This window comes from Anastrepha obliqua, chromosome 5 (genome assembly GCF_027943255.1).
Source record: "Anastrepha obliqua isolate idAnaObli1 chromosome 5, idAnaObli1_1.0, whole genome shotgun sequence".
In the NCBI taxonomy this organism is placed as follows: Eukaryota; Metazoa; Arthropoda; class Insecta; order Diptera; family Tephritidae; genus Anastrepha; species Anastrepha obliqua.
In genome coordinates, this window is record NC_072896.1 from 74,771,677 (window position 1) to 74,793,555 (window position 21,879).

The 21,879-nt window shown below is 34.4% G+C and overlaps 1 protein-coding gene across 9 annotated transcripts in view; it reads left to right on the forward strand.

The window, feature by feature from the left end:
- Window positions 1-21,879, forward strand: part of LOC129247419 (muscle-specific protein 300 kDa) — a 290,571-nt gene that overhangs the window by 184,709 nt on the left and 83,983 nt on the right. For all 9 annotated transcript variants that reach the window (XM_054886543.1, XM_054886545.1, XM_054886544.1 and 6 more), the window contains exons 16-18: window positions 18,185-19,154; window positions 19,544-19,756; window positions 19,937-20,197. In XM_054886543.1, coding sequence (XP_054742518.1) covers window positions 18,185-19,154; window positions 19,544-19,756; window positions 19,937-20,197 — 1,444 coding nt within the window. The remainder of the gene's footprint in view (window positions 1-18,184; window positions 19,155-19,543; window positions 19,757-19,936; window positions 20,198-21,879) is intronic.

Here is a 21,879-nt window from a genome sequence, read left to right on the forward strand (position 1 = left end):
TTTTTTCAGATAAGTATGCAGAAATGACTATTAGCTTTTTCTGTATGCTATGTAAAAATTCATGGCGATATATTTATACTTTAATAGTAGATATTTCATTGTATACAAATAGGTCTTTAGTTTTATTTAGGGAGGCATAGTAAATTGGCAACTTGAAGGCGTTTTTGTTGTCATTTTAATTTTTTGGTCTATGCCACTCTTGCCTAGCAAGTGGCGCTAAATTGTGGCATAAAGCTAATTTGTTTGTAAGCAATAAATATTTGTCAGCGAACGTCGGAGCTGCAGTAGACCTTTTTTAGTAGTTATTGAATTTGCAGTAATCCAGCCGGTTAGAAAGCCACACAAGCGTTAAAATGAAAAAAAACGCAAACAAAAAACAAAAAAAAAAATACGAAAAAAGTATGTAAAGTAAAGCAAAAGACTAATACGAAAGTGTTCAAATCGGCAAAGCAAAATGTCCACTCAACAAATATACATAAAATGAGTAAACAACGGACAGACATGTGCATATATACTATGTACAATTTTCTAAGATTGCAAAACCCATGCATTCAAAATTTTTTGCTAGGATGTTAATATGTGCATACACACCTGTGTTCGCAATAATTCCAACGTGACATTTTACGAGTACATGTTTTGACTATTTATTAATTTTTTTATTCCTTTATTTATGTTTTTATTTATTTTTTTGTTATTATTGTAATTAATAATTTTAATTTTTTTATTTATTTATACAATAATTTGTTTATAATTTTAAATAATATAATTTATTTATTAGATTATACTACAACAAACACCATAAACAAAAATTTTCAAACTTTGTATAAAATTAAAAAAAAAAAAAAAATTTACAACTTTTAAAAAAAATTTCAAACTCTTCAGCCAGAAGTTTTTGGCAAGTATGCAGTTTCGTAAGATTCAAGCTTTGTATAATAAAATAAAATAAAAATCAACTAATTTTCATAAAAATTTCAAACTTTTTCGTCAGAATTTTTAGACAAATTTCGAATAAGCATTCAATATGGGTATAATATTGCACCAGTTTAAAGTAACTTAAAATTTGCGTTGATTTTCTATAATATTCTTTTTGGGTGGCGGTGTTATGCATTTTCCTTGCATATAACGAATACTCGAAATTTCTTTTGTTATGTGGAGAAAATGCATTAGACTTAGACCACTAACAAACGAAAAATACACTATCGCGCAAAATTAATCACCCTATCGGAAGATTTATAATTTTTCTAAATGGCGTTCATCAAGCATATTTGACACGTGTGCATTAGACAGCTGCAGTGTGAAAAAAGACAAGCGTAAAGAGCGCGTAAAGTTCAAATAAAGATTTCCGCCAAAATTTTCGAAATCATTGGTTTTTATTTAGTGAAAAAAATTATTCCAGAACAAAATTGAATGATTAATTTTGCGTCACCACATGTATGTAGAGCGAAAATAAAAATTATTATCACTCAGAATACTTTTTTTTGTATTTAAGTTTCATAAATGAAAATTTAAGTAAAGAAACCATGTTGTAGTATAAACTATGTATATTTTTGTTAAACATTAAAAAAAGTAATAATCAATAATAAAAACTTTGCCATATGTCGTGCTGCTATAATTGCGAACATAAGTGTAAGTATCTACTGCAATCTTGCCGCAGATTGAATGCCTTCATTTGACTCAATTGCTTGATAACGATAACGATAATTTAATTAATTTGATCTGATTTGATTTGGTATCTTTCATTGTTCTCATCAAAATGTTATTGCCACTGCTATCCTGCATTCTTCATTCGTTGTACTAATATTGCACAACACAACGTACGTACGTAGTTACTCGTGCCATAAACACTTTGTGTGTAAATTGCGGCCGTCTACGAAATTTCATTTCAGGATTTTGTGGTATTTATTTATAGTGTTGACAACGTTAAAAATGCCATGCAGACTGGAATGCTCTTTCGCACAAGCGGAATCATGTTTAAGGCGTCTGCTGAGCGTGAGTACTTCTAAGTCACGTGACATTTCGGAAAACATATGACATAAATCTTTTACTACTTTTCTTTGCTTAGTGTAAACATTAGCAAAATATTAGCGCTTAGTTGGAAATGCATACATACATATTTACGCTTTGTCGTCATGTACGACGCGCTAAATGAAACATAGTGAAAAATAAAACAAAAAACTTATTTGATAAAAATAGCAAAGAACTGCGTGTAAAATTAAGTTAAAGCTTTCAGCAACAATAAACGGCAACATGTTGTGTTGCTGTGTGGGATTAGCAACATTTGTGTGCTTATACACCAACGCCTTTTCGCCGACTTCTCACGCTCACGTTCTTTCTCTCTGTCGTCTATGTTCGTGCGTCTTAAAAGCTGCTCGTTTCCGTTTCTGTTTTCAATTTGTTTCATTTTAAAATGTTCCTTTTGTTGTTTTTCGGGTGCCGTAAGAAATTCACCACGCGCACTGTTGCGCCGATGTATGGCAAGCTTAATGAAATGTTCGACGTTCGAGGACGTTCATGTCTGTAAAAATAGTTTTACGATTGCTTGTGTGTTTTTATGTTTTTATTTTTTTATGTATCGAGAGCTCAAAAAACAAAACAAACACATTTTAGTTTTTTTTCTGCTGATTCATTTGAACGGCATGTTGATAGCTGTAAAGTAATGGATTGCATTCTTCACGATTGCTGTGTTTTGTTTTTGATTTTTGTTGTATTTTTACTGGAGTCTTTGTGTGACAGCTGTTGTAGGAAAGCTAAGAACTAGACACAGTTTTCTTTAATGGCAGACAAATTGGTTTCTATTTTTATAATATAGGCTAGGAGAGGTTGATTTTCTTCGCACATTTTTAATGAGTTTATGAAGCATTTCGGCTTTTCATTTGTTTTATTTTGTTCTTAACACTTCTTACATTATTTGTTTTGCTACTCAATGTGCTTTTGCTCAAAAATATGCTTCTATTTATTAGGTGATCTCACACCGCCTTCTCAGTGCCACACGCAACAAATATGCGCTGGGTAGATTTCGTTTATCCTAGAAATTGATTTTGTGTTTTTCGTTTACTTGTTGTTGTTTTTGAGTTATTTATGTACGCGCAGTGCATATTGATGTTTAAAGCATTTCGTGGAAGCATCAACAGATGCTGTCATCTTTCCACATTAAAAGCAATTCATCTTTCTTTGCATTTTTCAGACTTTTTTTACACATTTCGTTAAGTGGATATACTGACGTAATTTTTTAAAACTGCGGCACAAAAGAAAGTTTACACAATTGAAGGCATAAATTAACTATTAATTATTACTCACTTTAAAGTAGCATTAAAATATTGCACGCTACTTCTGTTCACTCTCTAGAGGAGATCAAAGAAAAAACAAAATAGTGGATACCTGCGTACCAAGAATTTAAAGTAATCTCGATTTATTTACGTTGCTCATAGATTAGCATAATTTAAAGGAAATTAGCATACCAATCAAGTTTCTTGAATAAACTGTGCAGTCTGCTGAATGTCAAAATTTGTTTTTGTCTATATAAAACGCACCGGGTGAGCTATAATTCTCCCTTACAGCGGTAGCGCACTTCAACCGCAGTTGATCCGTGGTTACTTTAGAATAGGATGGCCGACCAAAGTGAAGGTAAAGGTGAAGGCTTAACATAGTTGAGTTGCCGCTTTTCTCTTTGAGTTATGCGTTAGTCTCTTTGAGCCACAGTCGATTAACGATTCGGCATACGTCAGCATAGTCAACTCCATGTTACACAGAAATACGAAGGACTTCAGCGTCTTCTACTGTCCATACACTCATCCATATTTGGCGCATTCCTAGCCGCTCAATGCCGTTAAATTTGAAACTTTTAATTTTTAAGTTAAAAAAGACCTTTTTCTCTGCTATTTGAACATACCTTTGTACCCCTGGCAAGATGGCTGCCAGCCATAGTTCATAGAAATACATATGTATGTGATTACCTGCTCTGAGTTATTGCGAATACGCCCGAAAAGGTTTGTAAGTTTCTTTGAAATTGCTAGGTGGCGCTGGAGTCGAAATATTTCTAAAACTCTCACTTACAGTCAATTAGGCTTGTTAGGTCGAAGCATATTTTTCACAAGCAAAGACCTCGCCTATAAAAAAATTATTCCTGACATTGTTGTAGTTACCATTTCTGATAGTGCTTTGAAAAAGAGGGTGTTTAGATTCCAAGAAATTATGTGGCCTATACAAACAAACAAATAAAGAAACACTAAATCCGGTCTGGACCGAGCTTTATAAGCTCGAGGAAATTTTATCAAAAATTTAAATTGGGCTGACTGTTCATTTTTAGAAGCAAAGACCATGAGAGTTCTAGCTCGTAACAACAGAGGGGCGGACGCAAATTTAGTCTTACAATATGTAAAGTGGGCCTGGTTCTTATCCAATCTCGGAAATAATTATGTCGGATCGAACTGGGAGAGGGAGAGTAATATGTGCACCAAGTTTGGTGGAGTTTTATTGGGGTTCGCGGATTTACTCAGAAGTGGGCATGGTGCCGTCTATTTTAAAAAATTTTACTTGCGTTGTAATTTTTTGTTTGTTTGGGGATCAACATTTGCACCAAAATAGAGTAATTTTCTTCCTTGCTGAAAATTGCCGTTATATAGAAGGTGGGCGTGGTTATTGACTGATTTTGCTTCATTAAAATATATTAAATTTTACTTCGGTCGATGGACGGTCGAACGGACATGCATGATTGGATTGATTCCTCTCATCATTCTGAACATTGTGGTACATGCACAAGGATGATACATTTACCAAATTAGCAATGGTGAAAAGCAAAATTGTGCGAGCAATTTCACTCGTGCGAGCTCGTTTCACACGCTTTCACCAACATCATCTCAATTTTTTGTGAACACATGCCCTGTTTCGTCAGCCCATCAGCTGATTCTTTCAAATTCGCTGAAAGCCGGTTGACGGTCTGATATTGGATACACCCGTAAACATTTTTTCATCATGGTATATGCATGGCCATCAAGGATGAGAGACCATCAAGTTTGGTCTGCACGTATGGTAGCGAGTAACTTCGGCTGATACGTCACTGGGTACTCGGCAGCAGCCTGCTCATTTCACATGAATTCACATACTCGTCCAATCAGTAGTTGTTCAGACGGCAACGAAGCAGTATGAGCGAGGACTGTCTTAATTTTTTCATATATCACCAACAGAATCTAATTATTTTCGTAAACAAGCAGCTGCGCCGACCTCGGTTACGTCAACCAATTAGCTGATTCTTTCAAATCCACTCAGAGTTGGTTAACGGTTTGATATTGGCCACACCTTCTGAATTTTTTCACCATGTATGCCCATATCTATCTCGACGGTTATGTAAACAAATGTATAATACCCTCCTGTGCGCGGGTATAAAAATATAGGCTTTTCGCAATGTGTCCGAATAAATCATCCAGTTACTAAACGAAATAACAATGCGTGCCAGGAGTTTGCTAGCGTTTGTGAGTAATTACATATATACTCCACCAATGATTGCTTACACGCATGCATGTCTGTATATATTACACATACTACTACATGCTGTATACTACTTTACATATTACATACTAAGTAAGCATTGAGTTTGAAAACATTAGTAAATCGAATTTGGAGCATAACTTTTCATCTGAATAATAAATTTTACCAAATTTAGGAGGTGAAATCATTGTTTGAAAAAGGTTAAATCTGTTTAATTTGTTTTTAATCGACCTTTGAATCGTATTGTATACATAAATAATTATAAATATAGCTGCGCGTTGGAATAAAGTTATTTCTGTTATTAAAGCGGACTGTGCTGCAAATGCTACCGTTTATTGAAAGCTGAATAAATCAATTATCTCATCAAACATGGGGTTTCCCACGATATTTGAATATATTTTAGAACCTCTGCATTTATTTCTTTAAATGTTATACTTATTCCATGGTGTTGTTGGTTCTGTATAATAATAGGTGGCGCAAAATTAATCATCCTATTGGAAGATTTATACTTTTTGCAAATGGCATCGTGCGGTAATCATATTTGACGCTTGTGAATTAGACTGCTGTAGTATTCAAACAGACAAGGCGAGGTCAAAATTAAGATTTCCTTCACCAAAAATTTACATATTTAAGGAATGTTATAAATTCAAAGAAAACAAGGCATCAATAAAAAGGTATAAATATTTAAAAAAACAAAATTGAATGATTAATTTTGCGCCACCGTGTACATATTTTAAAATATGGATGCAATTTTTCGAAACATAAAATCGTATCGTACATACGTCGCAATAATAGCCTAGCTTTATGGGCAGTTCTGCCGAAATTAACGCCATATTTGTTTATATAATTAAAGTTTACGTGAGTGCAATGCCGAGTTAATGCCTTCAATACTTGTAATAAAAAAATTAAATGTCGTTAAAACAGCATTTGCAATAATTCTTCTACGCCTCATTGAGCGCTAAATTCGTACAGTGTCGTCATTTGCTATTTATTACCAAAAATGTCTGAATGTATATCATATTTATTATGGATGAATTTAACCACCTGAAATCACGAGAATTCAACACACGCGAAGAAATAGAATGCAAACGCTATGTAATCGAGTATAAAATATTTGGAAATGCGCACAAACTTATGTCATCCAGTGCGACTTTGGTGCCTATTCGTACATGAATGAGTAAATGCAAATTTAATTACTGCAATGGCAAAAAAGCCAAAAAAAAAAAACGAAATAAAAATACGAATGAAGCAAACTAATACAAATAAAAAAAATAAAAACAAGCCAGCATAAAATACAATTGACACAAAGCAGGAAGAAAAATAAAGTAAAAAAATAAAAAAATCAACCACATTGATGGTAAACAAATAAATGACTTCATCGGCGTTAAACAGCTTGCGGGTGATAAATAAGATATTTGGAAATAAAAACATTTGAAAATTCCTACCAAAAAATATGGGATATATGCCACATACTGCTGGCGCCCAGCTTGACAGCAACATTTTGTGACAGAACGACTATAACGAGCGTGCGACGAGTATGTACGAATATATGGACACATATTTTGCATGTAGATATGTATGTATATCGATTTGTGCACTGAGAAAAAATGAAAAAAAATTTTTTTTAATTTAAAAAATTAAAAAAAAAAATGCACAAGTAACTAAAATATTTGCGGCAGCTAGCTTTGCTATGCGTACGCCTGCTATTTAAAGTAAAACACAAAAACAAAGCAGAAAGAACACACAGGAAATCAGGTCACATGCGAAAGTAAGTGAGTGTCAAAGTGAAAATGGACTACTTATGCAGAAAGAAGCGTTTGCCTAGAGATCGCACACGACTGCTGCTTGTTCCGGCGCCTGGAAGTAATACCCATCAGCATTCACAAACCAGTTACCAACCAGCTGTACTTGATCTCAAATACCGAAATAATAAAACCAATTTAGCATACACTTAACACTTGTGCATCTTTGTATGTGCGCTATCGCTGCTTGTTTTGGGTGCCGGCCACAGCTTTTTGATGACATTTACGGCGGCACGTAAGCAGCCAAATCGAGCAGTGAATGCTGCCAAACATTGAGCGAATAGTGAATCAGTACTTGTTCTGATGTGCGGAGCGCTGTACTCCACTGTGTGTTGGTGTAGGAGTACCTAACGGTTGGCCCTTGGTTCGATACTCGCTGAGGGTTATGAAACATCAACTGGTGGAAAAAAATTTGTTTCTAATGAGAGTTTGTTGCATGGTAGGCAATTACAAATCTACGAGTGCATTTCTGTCATGAAAAAGATATGCCTAAAATATCTGTTTCCGTCTGTCATCCATTCAGTGGCGGCATGAATTTTTGGGTACTTCACCTTAGTGCCTATCATAAATTGGCCTAGAAGCTGGGCCCGCAACCCTACAAAGAATATGCAAATATTTTTGTTTTGATTTTATCTCCTTGCACAGTGCCATTTATTATTGTACTTTTTCATGTTTTATATGAATTTCTGAATTTCGCGCTTCGACACTTTCGAAATACATATCTTAATTTATCGTTAGCAAACGAAAAGAAAAAAACAAAAAAAAAAAAAACAAAAAAAAAAGAAACAGAAACGTTAGAATAAATTTTACGCTAGCCAGCCAACAAGCATTTAAATGAAATGCCTGGCTGTTGAGTGCTAACTGCCGGTCTCGCGCTTGGTCTGTCTACCGAATGATTGCAATGAGGTAATCGCGTAATTATAAATTTATTAATATTTATTTTGCTTGCGTATTTTGTCATTGCGCTGTTGGTGGTGTAATTTTTTATGCAAAGTTGACATTAGCGTGAAGAAAGCAACAAAAAAAGAGGGAGAAATATAAACAATAAGCCAAAAAAAAAAAAAATTATAAAAAAATAAAGTAAAATAATAGATAAGCTAACAAGAAAACCCAAATAATTATTAGGTTATTCAAATTCGTCGGTTTCTGCGTTTGGAGCATTTTTTATGAACCTTAATTTTTGTGTGGATCCACACTTTTACAAAGTCTCTACTGTTTATTTATGTTTTTATTTTAGATGATTAATTTTGTAACTTTTACCATTAGTTAAATTTCTGTTCCTGATGTACCAGAAATTTGCAAACGCGCTGATGATTTGCATATTTTTCAAGATCGCAAAAGTGGAATTGTGAAGCAAGTGGCATTAAATAAAGCGAGCGAGTGATTGTATAAGAGAGAGTACGATTTTAGAAAAAGAGAAGTGGTTTTCAGATAGAAAGGGAGAGAGAGAAAGTGTATGTGTTGAAACCGAAGAGAAGGCGCAAATATTGAAGCGAATGCATATTGAAAAGAAAGAGCAGGAATAAACTTTAAACAGGAAAGAGATAAGAAGAGTAAAAGTTCAGCAAGTTAAGCCCAATAGAAAGGAAAAAATACACGTTCTCATACAAGTTGATTCAATAAGCCAACAGATTTTATTTTATAAATAAAACACAAAATTTTTATTTATTAATTCTTCATGAGTGTATGAAATACAAATGAGTTAAAAAAGAAATAAAAAAATACAAAAAATGCCAAATAAGTTAAAAACAAATCAGGTAAAAAAATATATAAAACATAATGATGAGTTAAAAAACAAAAATTCAAATAAGTTGAAAACAATAATACAAATGATTTAAATGCTCACCACGACTCCTCTGGAGTCACAGGATGGGTACATACAAAATTTCCATGAGTTTTTGGCATACTTTAGGCTTTATATCATTTACAACGCATACAATTTCGTTCTTTAGTTCTGGAATCGTCGTGGAATTACTGGTATAGACCATATTTTTCATGTAGCTCCAAAAAAAGAAGTCCAATGGAGTAAAATTGCAAAATTCGGGGGCCGTTTGAGCTTGCTGTTTCGTCTTGGATACTTTGTACGCAATGGGACTATTATTTCATGCGCTGTGTAGCAAGTCACACCGTTCTTTTCAAACCACCTATAGTCTAGCTGCTTGTCATCTAATTCGGGCCATAAAAAGTTTGTTGTCATGCCACGATAACGTTAACCGTAATAGCGTTTCCGGCATCATTTTCGAAGAAGTATGGTCCGATAACACGCTGCCCCAAAAATCACACTCAACAGTGACTCGTTGTGGGTGGAGAGTTTTTTCTTGAATTATGCGTTGATTTCTGGTACTCCAAATGGTACAGTTTTGCTAGTTAACGTATCCGTTTAAGTGAAAAAGTGCCTTATCGCTCAATGCACAATGCGCGCATAGCACTTCTTGCAGAACTATAATTTCATAACACGTTCGAATCACGTTATTCAACTGGTTATAATTCCATCGCTATGTTTGCAAAATGTCTATAGAATAATTAAATTAAAATAAATTAATAGCATAATTGACATATCACAAATAATTGTTATCAAAGATCTGCATTACCCTCGAATCGCAGACAGAAAGACAGTAAGTTTTCTTGTTTCAGTAAAAAATAACTTCCAAGTTAGATCTCACGACAAAGAGGAAATCAGCGACCTGGTTAAGAGAAAAGTGAATAACACAAATTCACTTGAAGACGTGTAAAATTCAGAGTAAAATAGTGAATGAAAAGTTGCCGATGCTTGAAAACTTGCTTTGTTGGTTTCAAAGCACGTTTGGTTTACTCGTAAATGTGTGAAATGGAACCATTAAATAAAATATGTATGAACTACCAATCGAAGCATTAAGCAGTAGCAACAATTTACTCTCAACTTTACACTCACATTTGCCCTGCAAATGTAGTTGAGCTACAAACTGATCTTTCATTCCCTTCTTTACCAACAAATTTAAGTACTCTCCAACTCGCCGGCTGTTTCGCCATTTCCTCTCTCGTGATAATAAAATTCACCATACTAGCTCGCCTCACTCAACCATTCATGTTGTTGCTTAACTTTTACATTGACTATAGCATTTACTACTCCTCGTTATCGCTGTTTCAAGTTCGCAAAAATGCATACATATGCATATATACACATGTGTCAGTGCATATACGCATTTGTATATTTGCTTAATGGACTTTACAGCCGGCTTTTTATGACGAACACTGGCACTAAGTGGCTTATCAAAGTAATCTACGTACATAAATACATACATACACACATAAAAACGCATACCTCGTGTGGCAGCTGGAGTGTGTGAAATATCAATTTTCTCTTTAAAGAGGTTGAATCATAAATTCGTGATCGATGCCAAAAAAGCAGATATGTGCATTAAAGGCCTTCAAAGACAATTGAAGCAATTATGAGATGTGCAAATAAATTTGCCAAAAATGTGTAAAAAAAAATTATAGAAATAAATAAATGGCAAGCACTACTTGAAAATGGAACAGAAAAAAACAGAAAATAAAATGAAATAAGAAAATAGCAAAAATAAAAGAAAAACGTGAGCGTTGAGTGGTGAATTGAGTGCGGCCGATCGAAATAGCATACGGGTATTGGTATGATCACCACGCTTTTAAGGCAACACAAGCGCACTCGTGCACGCCAACACAAACACATACCTATAAAGGTACACATGTTATATACATATAATAGTATAATGTGCACTTGGCCGGTTCTCGATCGAATGACGAACACCGCTGAGGTTGCCAAAATGTTCAATAAAAATCAGTTGGAATTTAGCGTTGAAAGAAAGCGGATGTGATTTACTGGATGGCTGGAAGCTAATAAAAGGAGCATCAGCTAAAGCGAAAGAGAAAGGAATTTCGAAAGGAAATATTGTACAAATACGATTAAAAGAAAATAAAGCGTGCGATAAAAGAAAAAAATAAATATAAAAGGCAAATACACAGCAGAATAAAATAGACATTCTAAAAAAGCTGTAGTACAAAAAAAAAATAAAAACAAAAAAATTACAAATAAAGTGAAAGAACTTGAAGTAAAAAAGTTAAGGGAAATTCAAGTCGGCGCACACTAGCGAAAAGAGAAACGATTTACAGGCGGCGCGTAACCCACAAAAAAGTATAACAAGAATTGCATTTTATCTCCGAAAAGAAAAAAAATTAATATACCATTTTTTGCTCTTTTTTATGGCATATTTCGCAAGGCATTGGACGTGCAACAAGGTTACGCACATTTGAGACTTTTCTGCACTTTGTAGAACTGCTGAAGCGTGATACGTGGCGTATGAGTAACGAATTTAGCTCACTTATTTTTCTTTCCATAAGAAAAGTGAACTTGAAAGAGTTAAGCAGAAGAAGTCTGTGGATTTTATTACAGCACGAAAAGAAAATTTTCAGCAGCTAATCAAGCGAAACGCAAGCACACGCCTGCCTCCTCTTCCCACCCACCGAGCGTCACAGAGGAGGTTGGGTCAGTCGTGACTAAGCTGAGCGAAACGGGAAGCGATCAAACAAGAAAGTTCCACTTTCACGAGCAGAAGACTGAATTAGTAGTTTAGAAGATAATTAAAAGCAACGTCAACCGTACAAAATACCAAAGAAAAGGACGAGCGATCTTAGCATCAGCAACAAGCTAACAAATAAGCAACGAAAAAATTTCGCTTCAACGAAATTATTGCGATTGCCTAGAAACTGCTGCGAACGCATTTGCAAGCATTTGTCGTAAAAAAGCAAGAGGTTCGTTTCCAAGTGAAAGAAAATGAAAATGCTTTTTTTCGGTTTTTGGTTTTGTCTTACTTTGCAGCTAAACAGATTTTCGATATACATTTTATAAATTCTACATAGCAAGCGCAGGCAAGCAGCGGATAGCAACTTGAATTGGTGCTGCGTGTGCGCCAAGCAACAAGCGTACGAAAACGGGCAAGTTAGAGAAGAGCGGATGGGGGGAGATGTACGACAAAACGATAACTTAAAACTTGCTGCTGTTGTCACCGTTCTTTGTTTTTGTCGCGCGCTTTGTCACCGATCGCGCAAAGCATCAACGCATTAACGCTGGCAGCTCTGCGATTAAGTCATCGTTTTTTTGTCTACATAAAACAAAACAAAAAAAGTATGTAGCTTGCGACTGAAGTGGTGTGGGGAATAGGAAAAAAACGCAGCAGCATAATTTGCACGAGCTTGAACTCTAAGCAGCAAACTGTTAAAACAAAAACAAAAAAAAAACGCGAAACTAGAAAGTTAAAAAGTAAAAGATTAAAACCTAAAGAAAAGACAAAAGCGAAAAAATATATACGAAATTATAAGTAAATAATGAGTGAGGTCAGCCGTTGGTCGGCGCATTTTCCACATGCTTGCTTGTGGACTCTGACGTCGGTCAGTGGCTCGATGGACTAAAGACCACTTAATCTAGTTTGTGGTCGATTTGAAATTCTGCCAAGAATCTCGTTGGTGGCCTGGCTTGGCTGGCAGGTCATTTGTGTGCGTGTAGCTACAGCAATGCCAAAAAGCTTATGAATATAAATTTGCGCTATTTCTAGAAATTCTAGTTTTACTTGTTGTACTAGAACAGTGTTGCTGCATACATTTCATTTGTTTATTTTATTAAAATTTGCTAGGCGTTTCTGTGAATAGCGGAAATGGCAGAAATGCAGACGGTTAGTCAGACGGTGGCTTTGGAAGATGTTGAAAAATGGTTTCCGCTTCAAGTAAAGAAATTTTATTGTAGCAAATGTGGGGGGTTTTTTTGGAGAGAGTTGGGGACTGTTATGTGGCTAATTGATAGCATATTTAGTGAGCGTATTTTTTTTAATAATGCATTAAAAGGCTAGATCAATATTAGTTAACTGAATTTTCTTCGAACTACTTTTTTCGTTTGTTGGTTTTAAGAAATTTTTTTGTTGGTATTTTTTTTTTAATTTTCTCATTCCTCAAAACAAGAAAACGCTGTAAATTGAACGGAACGTCTATCACATTTCTTTGTGTAAACAAGCCGTGAAATATGAAATCAAGCACAGCTGGTTCAATAAGAAATATCGTAACAAAAACAAAAGGAGACAAAAAATTTTAGAAGAAACAGAAAAAAGTGTAGCTGAAAGTATTTGCTCAATTTTTGTTTTATTAATGTCATTGTATTTGAAAATTTGTTTACAATATGGTGCAAACAGAATTCTCCGTTTGCTAAAATGAAATGAATTTTTTAAAGTACTGTGCGTAAACAGTAATTTAAGGAATTTATTTGCGATTCACTAAGAATTTTAAGAACCTTAGCCGGCAACAAATATTTATTAAAACTGTGCGTTTCTAAAATTTCTTGAAAATTTCACACCTACGCAACTCGGCCGCAATACTCGCTTAAGTTTTAGTTTCTTGGTTTTGTTTTAAAAGTAAGACGAAAAAATTAAGAAATTAAATTATTTTAAAAATAAGAAAAGTTTAAAATTCCGCCAATACTCATTTCTGTTACACAGCGATTAAATTTTGTAAATCCTAAATTCTGAAGTTTAAATGTATTTCGAATTTCTTGTTTTAATATTGCACTTTTAATTTTGTCATTTTTAGCAACTATTTCTGTAAATTATACTTTTCATATTGCCTCTGGGTTTCGAAATCATGAAATTTTCATATCAATTTTTTTGATATTTTTTTTGCTTAATTTAAGTTTAATTAATTAATGAAAAATTTATTAATTTATTTTAATTTTTAAATAACTAATTTTTAATTAAAAGAAAAAAAAATTTAATTTTATTAATTACAATTAATTCAACTAATATTTGATATTTTATTTGCTTATTCTGTTATTTTCTCAATTTCAGTTTTGCTGTGCTTGTTTTTGAAAGTTAACTTGCTAAATTTTAAGCTGTTGTCGTTGTTGGCTATTTCTAAATTATTTATATTAATTAAAACTTTATTTAGTTATTACATTTAATTCTTTTTGAAAACTTTACGTTTTCATTTTAACAACTACTTCTCTTAATTGCAATACTCAGAATTGCACAAAAAAATTGATTTTAGGAAATCGTGAAAAAAAAATTCAAAATTTCAACTTCCAATTTTTTTGGAAATTTTTTTATTATTGTTAATTTTTTTATTAATACTGCAGCTTTGGTGTCCAATAAGAGAATCCATTTTCTTACCTTACAATCCAACACTTTTTAGTGCTTAAATTTTGTGACATTGACGTTGACGATCGCTGCATTCTAATGTATTTTTTGTCAAATTTCCAAAAAAAAAAAATTTAAATGGAATCTCTAAATTTATTTTCAAGCACACTAAAAGAGATAAATGGATTTGTAGAGCAAAAATCCGCAAACAACAAAAATAACAGCAACATGACTTGAGTGTATATGTAGAAATATTTGAAGGAAAAAAACAAAAACAAAATTTAAACGTGAAAACACTTTATGGAATTTCTAAAAAAACTACAGGCAAAAGCGAAATCCGCGAAAAAAACTTAAAATATGCTACATAATATACAGCTAATAATACAAACACTACCACCAATGCATTTATTAAGCAAAATAGTAAAAGTTAAACGTACAGGGAAAAGCTAAATGAAATTCAAGTATGCTCGTGTGTGCCGTTTTGTTTTGCTGTAGCAGCTAGCAACTAACAGCGCCGTAAAAGTCTACGAAAAATTACGCCGAATTTATTTTCTAGATATGTAGTATGCCTTATTTTTAAACACTTTTGGCACTCACATACATATTGTTTTGCTTTTTTCTAATATTTGTGTGCGGATTTGCATTTCGTTATGTTGGTCTTTTATATTATTTTATTTTATTTATTTATTATTATTTTTTTATAAAGTTAAACCTCTATAACTTTTTGGTCTTTTTTTCTTTGTCATACGTGTTTTGTGCAGTTTTTTTATTTACTTTTAGTTTATGAGTATTTCTGCATCTTTTTTTCTACTTTGGCTTCAGTCCAAAAACGCAATGCGCTGTGAAAGCCGTTAAAGCAACATGTTGGCGATGTTTCAATATTTAGCATTATTCTGTGTAAATACGTACATACATATGTATATAAGGAAATGCACATACTACGCATATCAGCACGTCATCTCCGGCGACAAGCGACGCCGGTGGTGGCATGTGCGCCTGCCATTCAGTCTGTTCCATAAGTTGAAGCTTTTTCTTTCAACTTTTTCCTTTCAATTTGATATTGTTTTACACAAAGATACAAAGAGTAAATGTTCTAAAAACTTTTACAGTGGTGGGTGGCACATTAAATCATAGAATTATTAAAACAAAGAAATTCAATTTTATAAACTAAAATTTTTTTATTTGCAAAGAATTTGGTACTAATGCAGGAAATATTTTTTCCATCTACAACTGTTTTTATTTAAAAGAGATTATTATTACTCAATGACGTAATGTCCTTAAAAATATTCATATAAAAATAAAAGCGGAAAAAATTCGCTGATTTTGCACGTACAAATTAACGAAGTGGGCTTAACTGATAAAATGCATGCATGTGGATCGCTGCAAAGGCCTTTGGCATGCATGTAACTATACACACAATTGCATTTTCGGTGCATTTACTTGCATGTGTGTGTGTGTACGCACTAAGGTTGGTAATATTAGTGGTAATTGTCAATCCCGAGATTTCGGGATTTTGAAATGTAATGGAATGTAACTTGCTTGAAATCCGTTAAAATTCAATACCAGTTTTGAGTTGTTTTCTTATAAAAACTGTTAGAATTTTTGTAGAAAATTGCTTATTTAGTGCAACAATTTTTAAAACATGAAGTAGTTCAAAATTTTTTAAAACATGAATTAGGTTACAAATAAGTAGGTTTTTTTTTATCATAGCTACGTAAATTTAGACTTACCAACATTTTTAAGATAAAACATTTTCATTATTGTAATAACTTTGAATTACTCTATAAGCTAAAAATCAAAGAGGAGCTTTAGAGTCTTAGGTCTATAGTATAATTTATTACATTCAAAATGCCAAGTCAAGTCTTCAAACCGTGATCTAAATTTTTAGCACATAAGACCTGCAGCAGAAAACACCACTCTGCAGCTAAAAGCTGCAACTCATCTTATTCCAAATCTTTTCTAAACATTTAGCTAAAAAATAAAGAAAATAAGAATAATAAATTAGCCTGGTATCTATATAGGCTAATCCCGTTACTTATATAATATCAACATACTGTGATCCCAGTATAGGCATCTCTAGTACGCACAGTGCGTATAAACGACCTGGGTGTGGTGCTGGTTACGTCAATCTGTCTGCCAAACAGATGTGGGTGAATTTTAAAAATAAAACTTAAAGTAAGAATGCATAAATAAATAAATAAATAAATAAGGAATGAGGAATGAGGAATCACAACAAAAGCCGCTGAGAATAATAATAACAAATCGTGCAAGCATAGCAACAGCTTCCAATTTTCAAGTAAAAGAAAGCGAAAACTGAAACAAAAACAAAAACTAGGGGGTGCAATAAATTTACGCGCTCATCATGAATGTCAACTAAAAATGTCAAGCGAAATTTTTTTAAATTTTATTTATTTTTTTACCTTTTCTTAATCTCTTTCTTTTTTTACTTTTTTTCTTTTTAATCTTTGATCACAGAAATTCTTAAACAGCCTTTACTTTCTTTCCAATTTCTCATCCATTTGCAATCATTTTTCACATGTTTCATATGTGTATGTAATTTTATTTACATCTGCAAAGGCATACGTTGCATTTAAAGCAAAATCTCCTACCAACATATCGTGTATAAAATATTGTATATATGCGTGTGGAGAGAAAAACTATGTTTGGTTTGTTTGTATGTGACCTTAAAGTCAACAGAACGCAGACCAATAAAACATATTTCGAAATTACTGCTCTTCCTGGCGCCTCAACCAAACACAACAATAAAGTCAAATCTTACTTATTACAGACCAAACAAATACTAGCGGCTGAGAGCTACCGCATAACCGGCATTTTTCACGATCGCTCTCGAACTCTCTTTAGTGTCTCGCTCTCTCGTTGCCACGGGACTCATACTCTTCTCGTTTACTTCTTTGTTTATGTGTGTTTCATCATTCGTTACGTTGCCTAAATATTTTTGGTTTTTTTATTTTGCAATCAACAGCAGCAAAAATCGGAGGCAAGCACATACAGATATGTGATTTTAATCTCAATGAGGTTTTAAAAAGAAAATAAGTTTCCAAAAAGAGACAGAAAATTTTCTTAATGAGATCATGACAGCAAAACAGCCTATTTCCGCTTTGAGGTTTTCTTTTTGGCAGAGGCCATCTGGGAAAAGCATCTCCCCAGCTACAAGCCCTCTTGAAGGCGTCGAAATTTATATGTTCATTTTCTTTCTATGCTCTTTGTTCTCTACGCTGCCATTTTCGAAAACGTTTTCGAATTCGCTAGCAATTTTCTTCTGGGCTGCTATGTATATTTGTCCGTATGTATGTCCGTCGGGCACTGCTGCCTTAGCCAAACAATATTTTGGTCCGTTCATTTGGAGAATTCTCATTTACTAGCGCGGTCGCATTTCTTCCACGGAAACCTTTGACGCATTTTTAATCCCAAATACTTAACAAAGACATAAATTTTTTCTCAAGTGTTCGATTGCCGCAACCGATTGAAAATAACGCGCACATTTTTTCAAAAAGAAAAAAAAACGCAAATCTAAGAATTTTAAAAACTTTTAAATTTTCCCAGGGGGGAAAAAACCAAAGCACAATTATTATCTACGTCTTACTACGTACAATAACTGAAACGCAATAGCCGAGGGGTTGACCGCGTGGTTTTTGCACAAACAAATTTGACGTGCCTCAACGACGGAACTTAAATCTTAATCCACCAAATATATTCTCATATTTTCTATCTAATTTTCGCTCATTTTCTCTGTTCCTCTCTCTTTCGCAGATTAAACGACACCTTACGCGAGAAGGATCGCCAGGTTGGCAAGGATCTGGAAGAGATCGAAAAGGTCTTCCATCGCATTTCAGAGCTGCAAGATAAATTTAACGCGCTACTTGAGCAGATACAAGAAGTACACGCTTTTGACGAGAATATCGCCGCTATTGAAAAGTCCCTAACCGATTTGCAGCAACAAGTTGACAAAGCGGTTGAGGAGAGCACACAATTGATCGCCAACACCAAGGAGAGCTACTTGAAGAAACAGAATCTGGTACCCAGTGATATACAACAGGAGTTTACCGCATTGGAATTGCTCTCAGAGCGAGTACAAGGCGCCATGGAAACGAAACAAAAGGACTTCAAACGTGCCAAGACTGTACGCACCGAATACCTGAGCGGCGTGGATGAGATCCAAAGATGGCTGCGACAGGCGGAAGTGCAAGTGCAAGATCGTACACTCGCACCCACACAGATGAAAGAACTACTGCATCGCATCAATCAAGAAATTGCCGGCATTTATGAGCGCTTCACAATGGTTAAAACAAATGGACAACTGATTATCGATAATTGTCGCAATAGTAATGAGAAACTACTCGTACAATCGACGATCGATCAGTTGGCACAAGAATTGGGACAAGTACGTTCGTGGTTGGATGAGAAGAAACAACAAGTCGGTGATAGCTTAGATGCATGGACAAGATTTATGAATTTATACCAAATTGTGATGGCGTGGGTGGCCGAGAAACGCATCTTCCTCGATCAGACAATCGAACTGCGCACACTACCCGAGGCACGAAACAAACTCAATGACTATGCGGCGGCTGTGAAGAGTATCAAACCAATCGTGAAGCATTTGAGCGAAATGGATAAGGAACTGGAACACATTGGACAAGTGACGACTGTGGGCGATCTCAAGGACAAATTGCAAGAGGCTGAGGATGCGAAGGTTTCCGTGGAAGCGGTACTACTGGAAAGGGTAGGTGAAACAGTGGGAGAAAAAGTGAAATTGGTAACATTGAGAGTGTTCAATAGAAAGGTGGCTTTAAATATTGAACAAAATATGATTTGATGGGGTGTAAGTAGGCTTGATGTGCTGGAAAGGTTATAAATTAGAGAAGAACGCATAAACTGGGTTTCAGTTATAAGCTCGTGGATGACGGAAACTCATTTCGGGATGACAGCAAGCGATACGGAAAAATTTCACCTCCGCGAATTGTAAATTTTTAGTGTTTTTCTTGCATTCAAATCCATCGATTTCGAGAGTCTTAATTGAGCACTTTAATAGGTGCATCAACTTTGCCAAATCTTTTTAGGGCAATTCGAAAACACTTTGTCTTATTAATATTTCGAATTTTTAATACACAGAATTCCCTATTACAAGAAGCCTGTGAAGAATGGGATCAATGCGAACGCAAAATCAAGGACATACGCAACTGGATAGACAAAACGAAGCAATCATTGGACTCGCCGCAACATAAGAAGAAACCGCTGCGTGATCAATTGGGCTATTGCGAGAAAACACTAGCAGACATTAATGTACAGAAAACCAAACTGCGCCTATCCATCGAGAAATTGGAGGTGAGTGAGGTGCCCACGCCACCTTGACATAGTTAACATTATACTTGTAAAAGTTTACAACAAATAAGAAATTATTGTTGATTAAAAGCAAAGTAAATAATGAGTGCGTTTTTGCCGATCTCTCTCTCTTTCTCTTTCTCTCCCTCTTCGCTTTTCTCTTTTACCCTTCTGTGTCTGCAGGTGCACTTCCGCAATGGTATGGGTGGCGATCCGCGCCTAAGCGAAAATGTCGATGAGCTGTTGAAGGTCTTGGACGGACTGGCGGAATTGGTACGCACCAAAACCACTAGTCTGGAAGAGACTCTGAGCCAGATCGACATCTATCAGCAACAGATGCAAACGTTGCGTCAGAAGATCATACAAGAAGAGCAACAATTGCGGCTCGTAATGGCGCCCACGTATCTGCCACACGATCGTGAGCGTGCATTAGCAGAGCAACAGGTATGTAAACGGAACAGGCAGGTGTTGTTTTTATGTTATTTATGATAATTATAAACTATTTAGTTTACGTATTAGAATATATGTATATATAAATAGCATATAATAAAAGTGATTACTAGCTGTGAGGCAGTGAGTTGTTAAGCTGTTTTTAGGACACACTTAGTTGCTGTCTGACAGTTTGCAGATTATATGTTTAGGATCTGAAAAGTATTTGAAAAAAATGGAAGGTTTTTGAGACCCCCTCTTTTTAGGGTATTTCCTGTGCTTTTTCTCTCTTTCTCACATTCTGCTAAGTTTTTGAGACCCTCGAATAAAAGCACAGTTTTTTCATTAACATCGAAATCATTATCGCAAAACATTTGGTGCTGTTTATTTTCAATAACACAAACGGTTCCCAGAGCGACCGACTGTTGTTAGCAAATGTTAACGAATTGTAATTTGACTAACACACGCACCCTACCCGAAAATCCCCCTCCCCATATGTAACTTCTAGCAGCATTGTAAATTATTATTATTTATTTTTAATTTTTTTTTTTGGTATTAGTAAGATGACGCAGTTTTTTTAACTTATTTTATTTATTTATTTTCAACAAACTTGATGGGTACCAAATTTCCTGATTTTTTTCGCTAAGGAAGTTGCACGGTGGCTGCGAAGTTTTTGAAATTGGCAATTAAAAATACTTTTTTTTTTGGTATACAAATACCTTATTTTGAGTTTGTATTGTTTTTTCTTTAACTATGTTTTTTTGTTTGTATTTTTTCTTCAAATTGTTCTTTTTATTTTTTAATTTTTTTACGAATTTTTGGTTTATATTCTCAAATTATCTCTTTATTTTCTACATTGATTGCACACAAATCATACGCAGATTGCATCTGCACGCCATCCTACCCACCTTTTCCTGTGTGTATAATTTATGTATTTTTTCATGGTTTTTGGTTGAGTGTATTTGTTGCCATGCCACTATTCATTTGTATTTTAACACCGTGCAGCATCATCATTTTGTCTATATGCCATCATGCCCATCAATTCATAACTCATTTTAAGTGAGCGCAAAGTTACAGAAAATTGTGAAGAGATTTTCGTTAAAGTTTTAACTACGCGCTATTGAAGCATTCAGGCTCGTTTGAGTGTCTTTAAAGAGTAAAATGAGCAAAAACAAAAAACGCATTTTGCAGACCTTATATGGAAGAAGTTTGAAGTTCAAAGTTTAAAAATGAGCATTCCTTTTTGGCACTTAAGTCGGCTTTTGCGCTACGGCTTTCAAACTGCTAGAATTCCTACTAAGAAATCGACCTGAATAAAGATTAAAAAAATATTATGTTTACTAAAGCGCCTTTCACGCCCACTCTACAGCGCATATCAAAAACAAAGTTTAGTTAAAAGACGTGTAAGTAAGCTCTCGTACGGGTGCGTGAGCTCTCCTAAACCATTTTCTGTAGCTTTATCGTTACAATCCACACAAAATCATGCATACGAAAGAGTTTGAGAAAAATGTGCGCATTAGAAATTTTTCTAAATTTTAATAAAAAACAGCGGCTTAGAAATTGTTTAGTTAGAATTGGCTCCAAAATTTGCATTTTTTCTACTTCGTGATGCAGCCGAATTTTTAATTTTTATTTTTTAAATTTGAACGTCAACCACGTGAACTTGTTAAAACACATCAATTGTATGCAGCCAACAC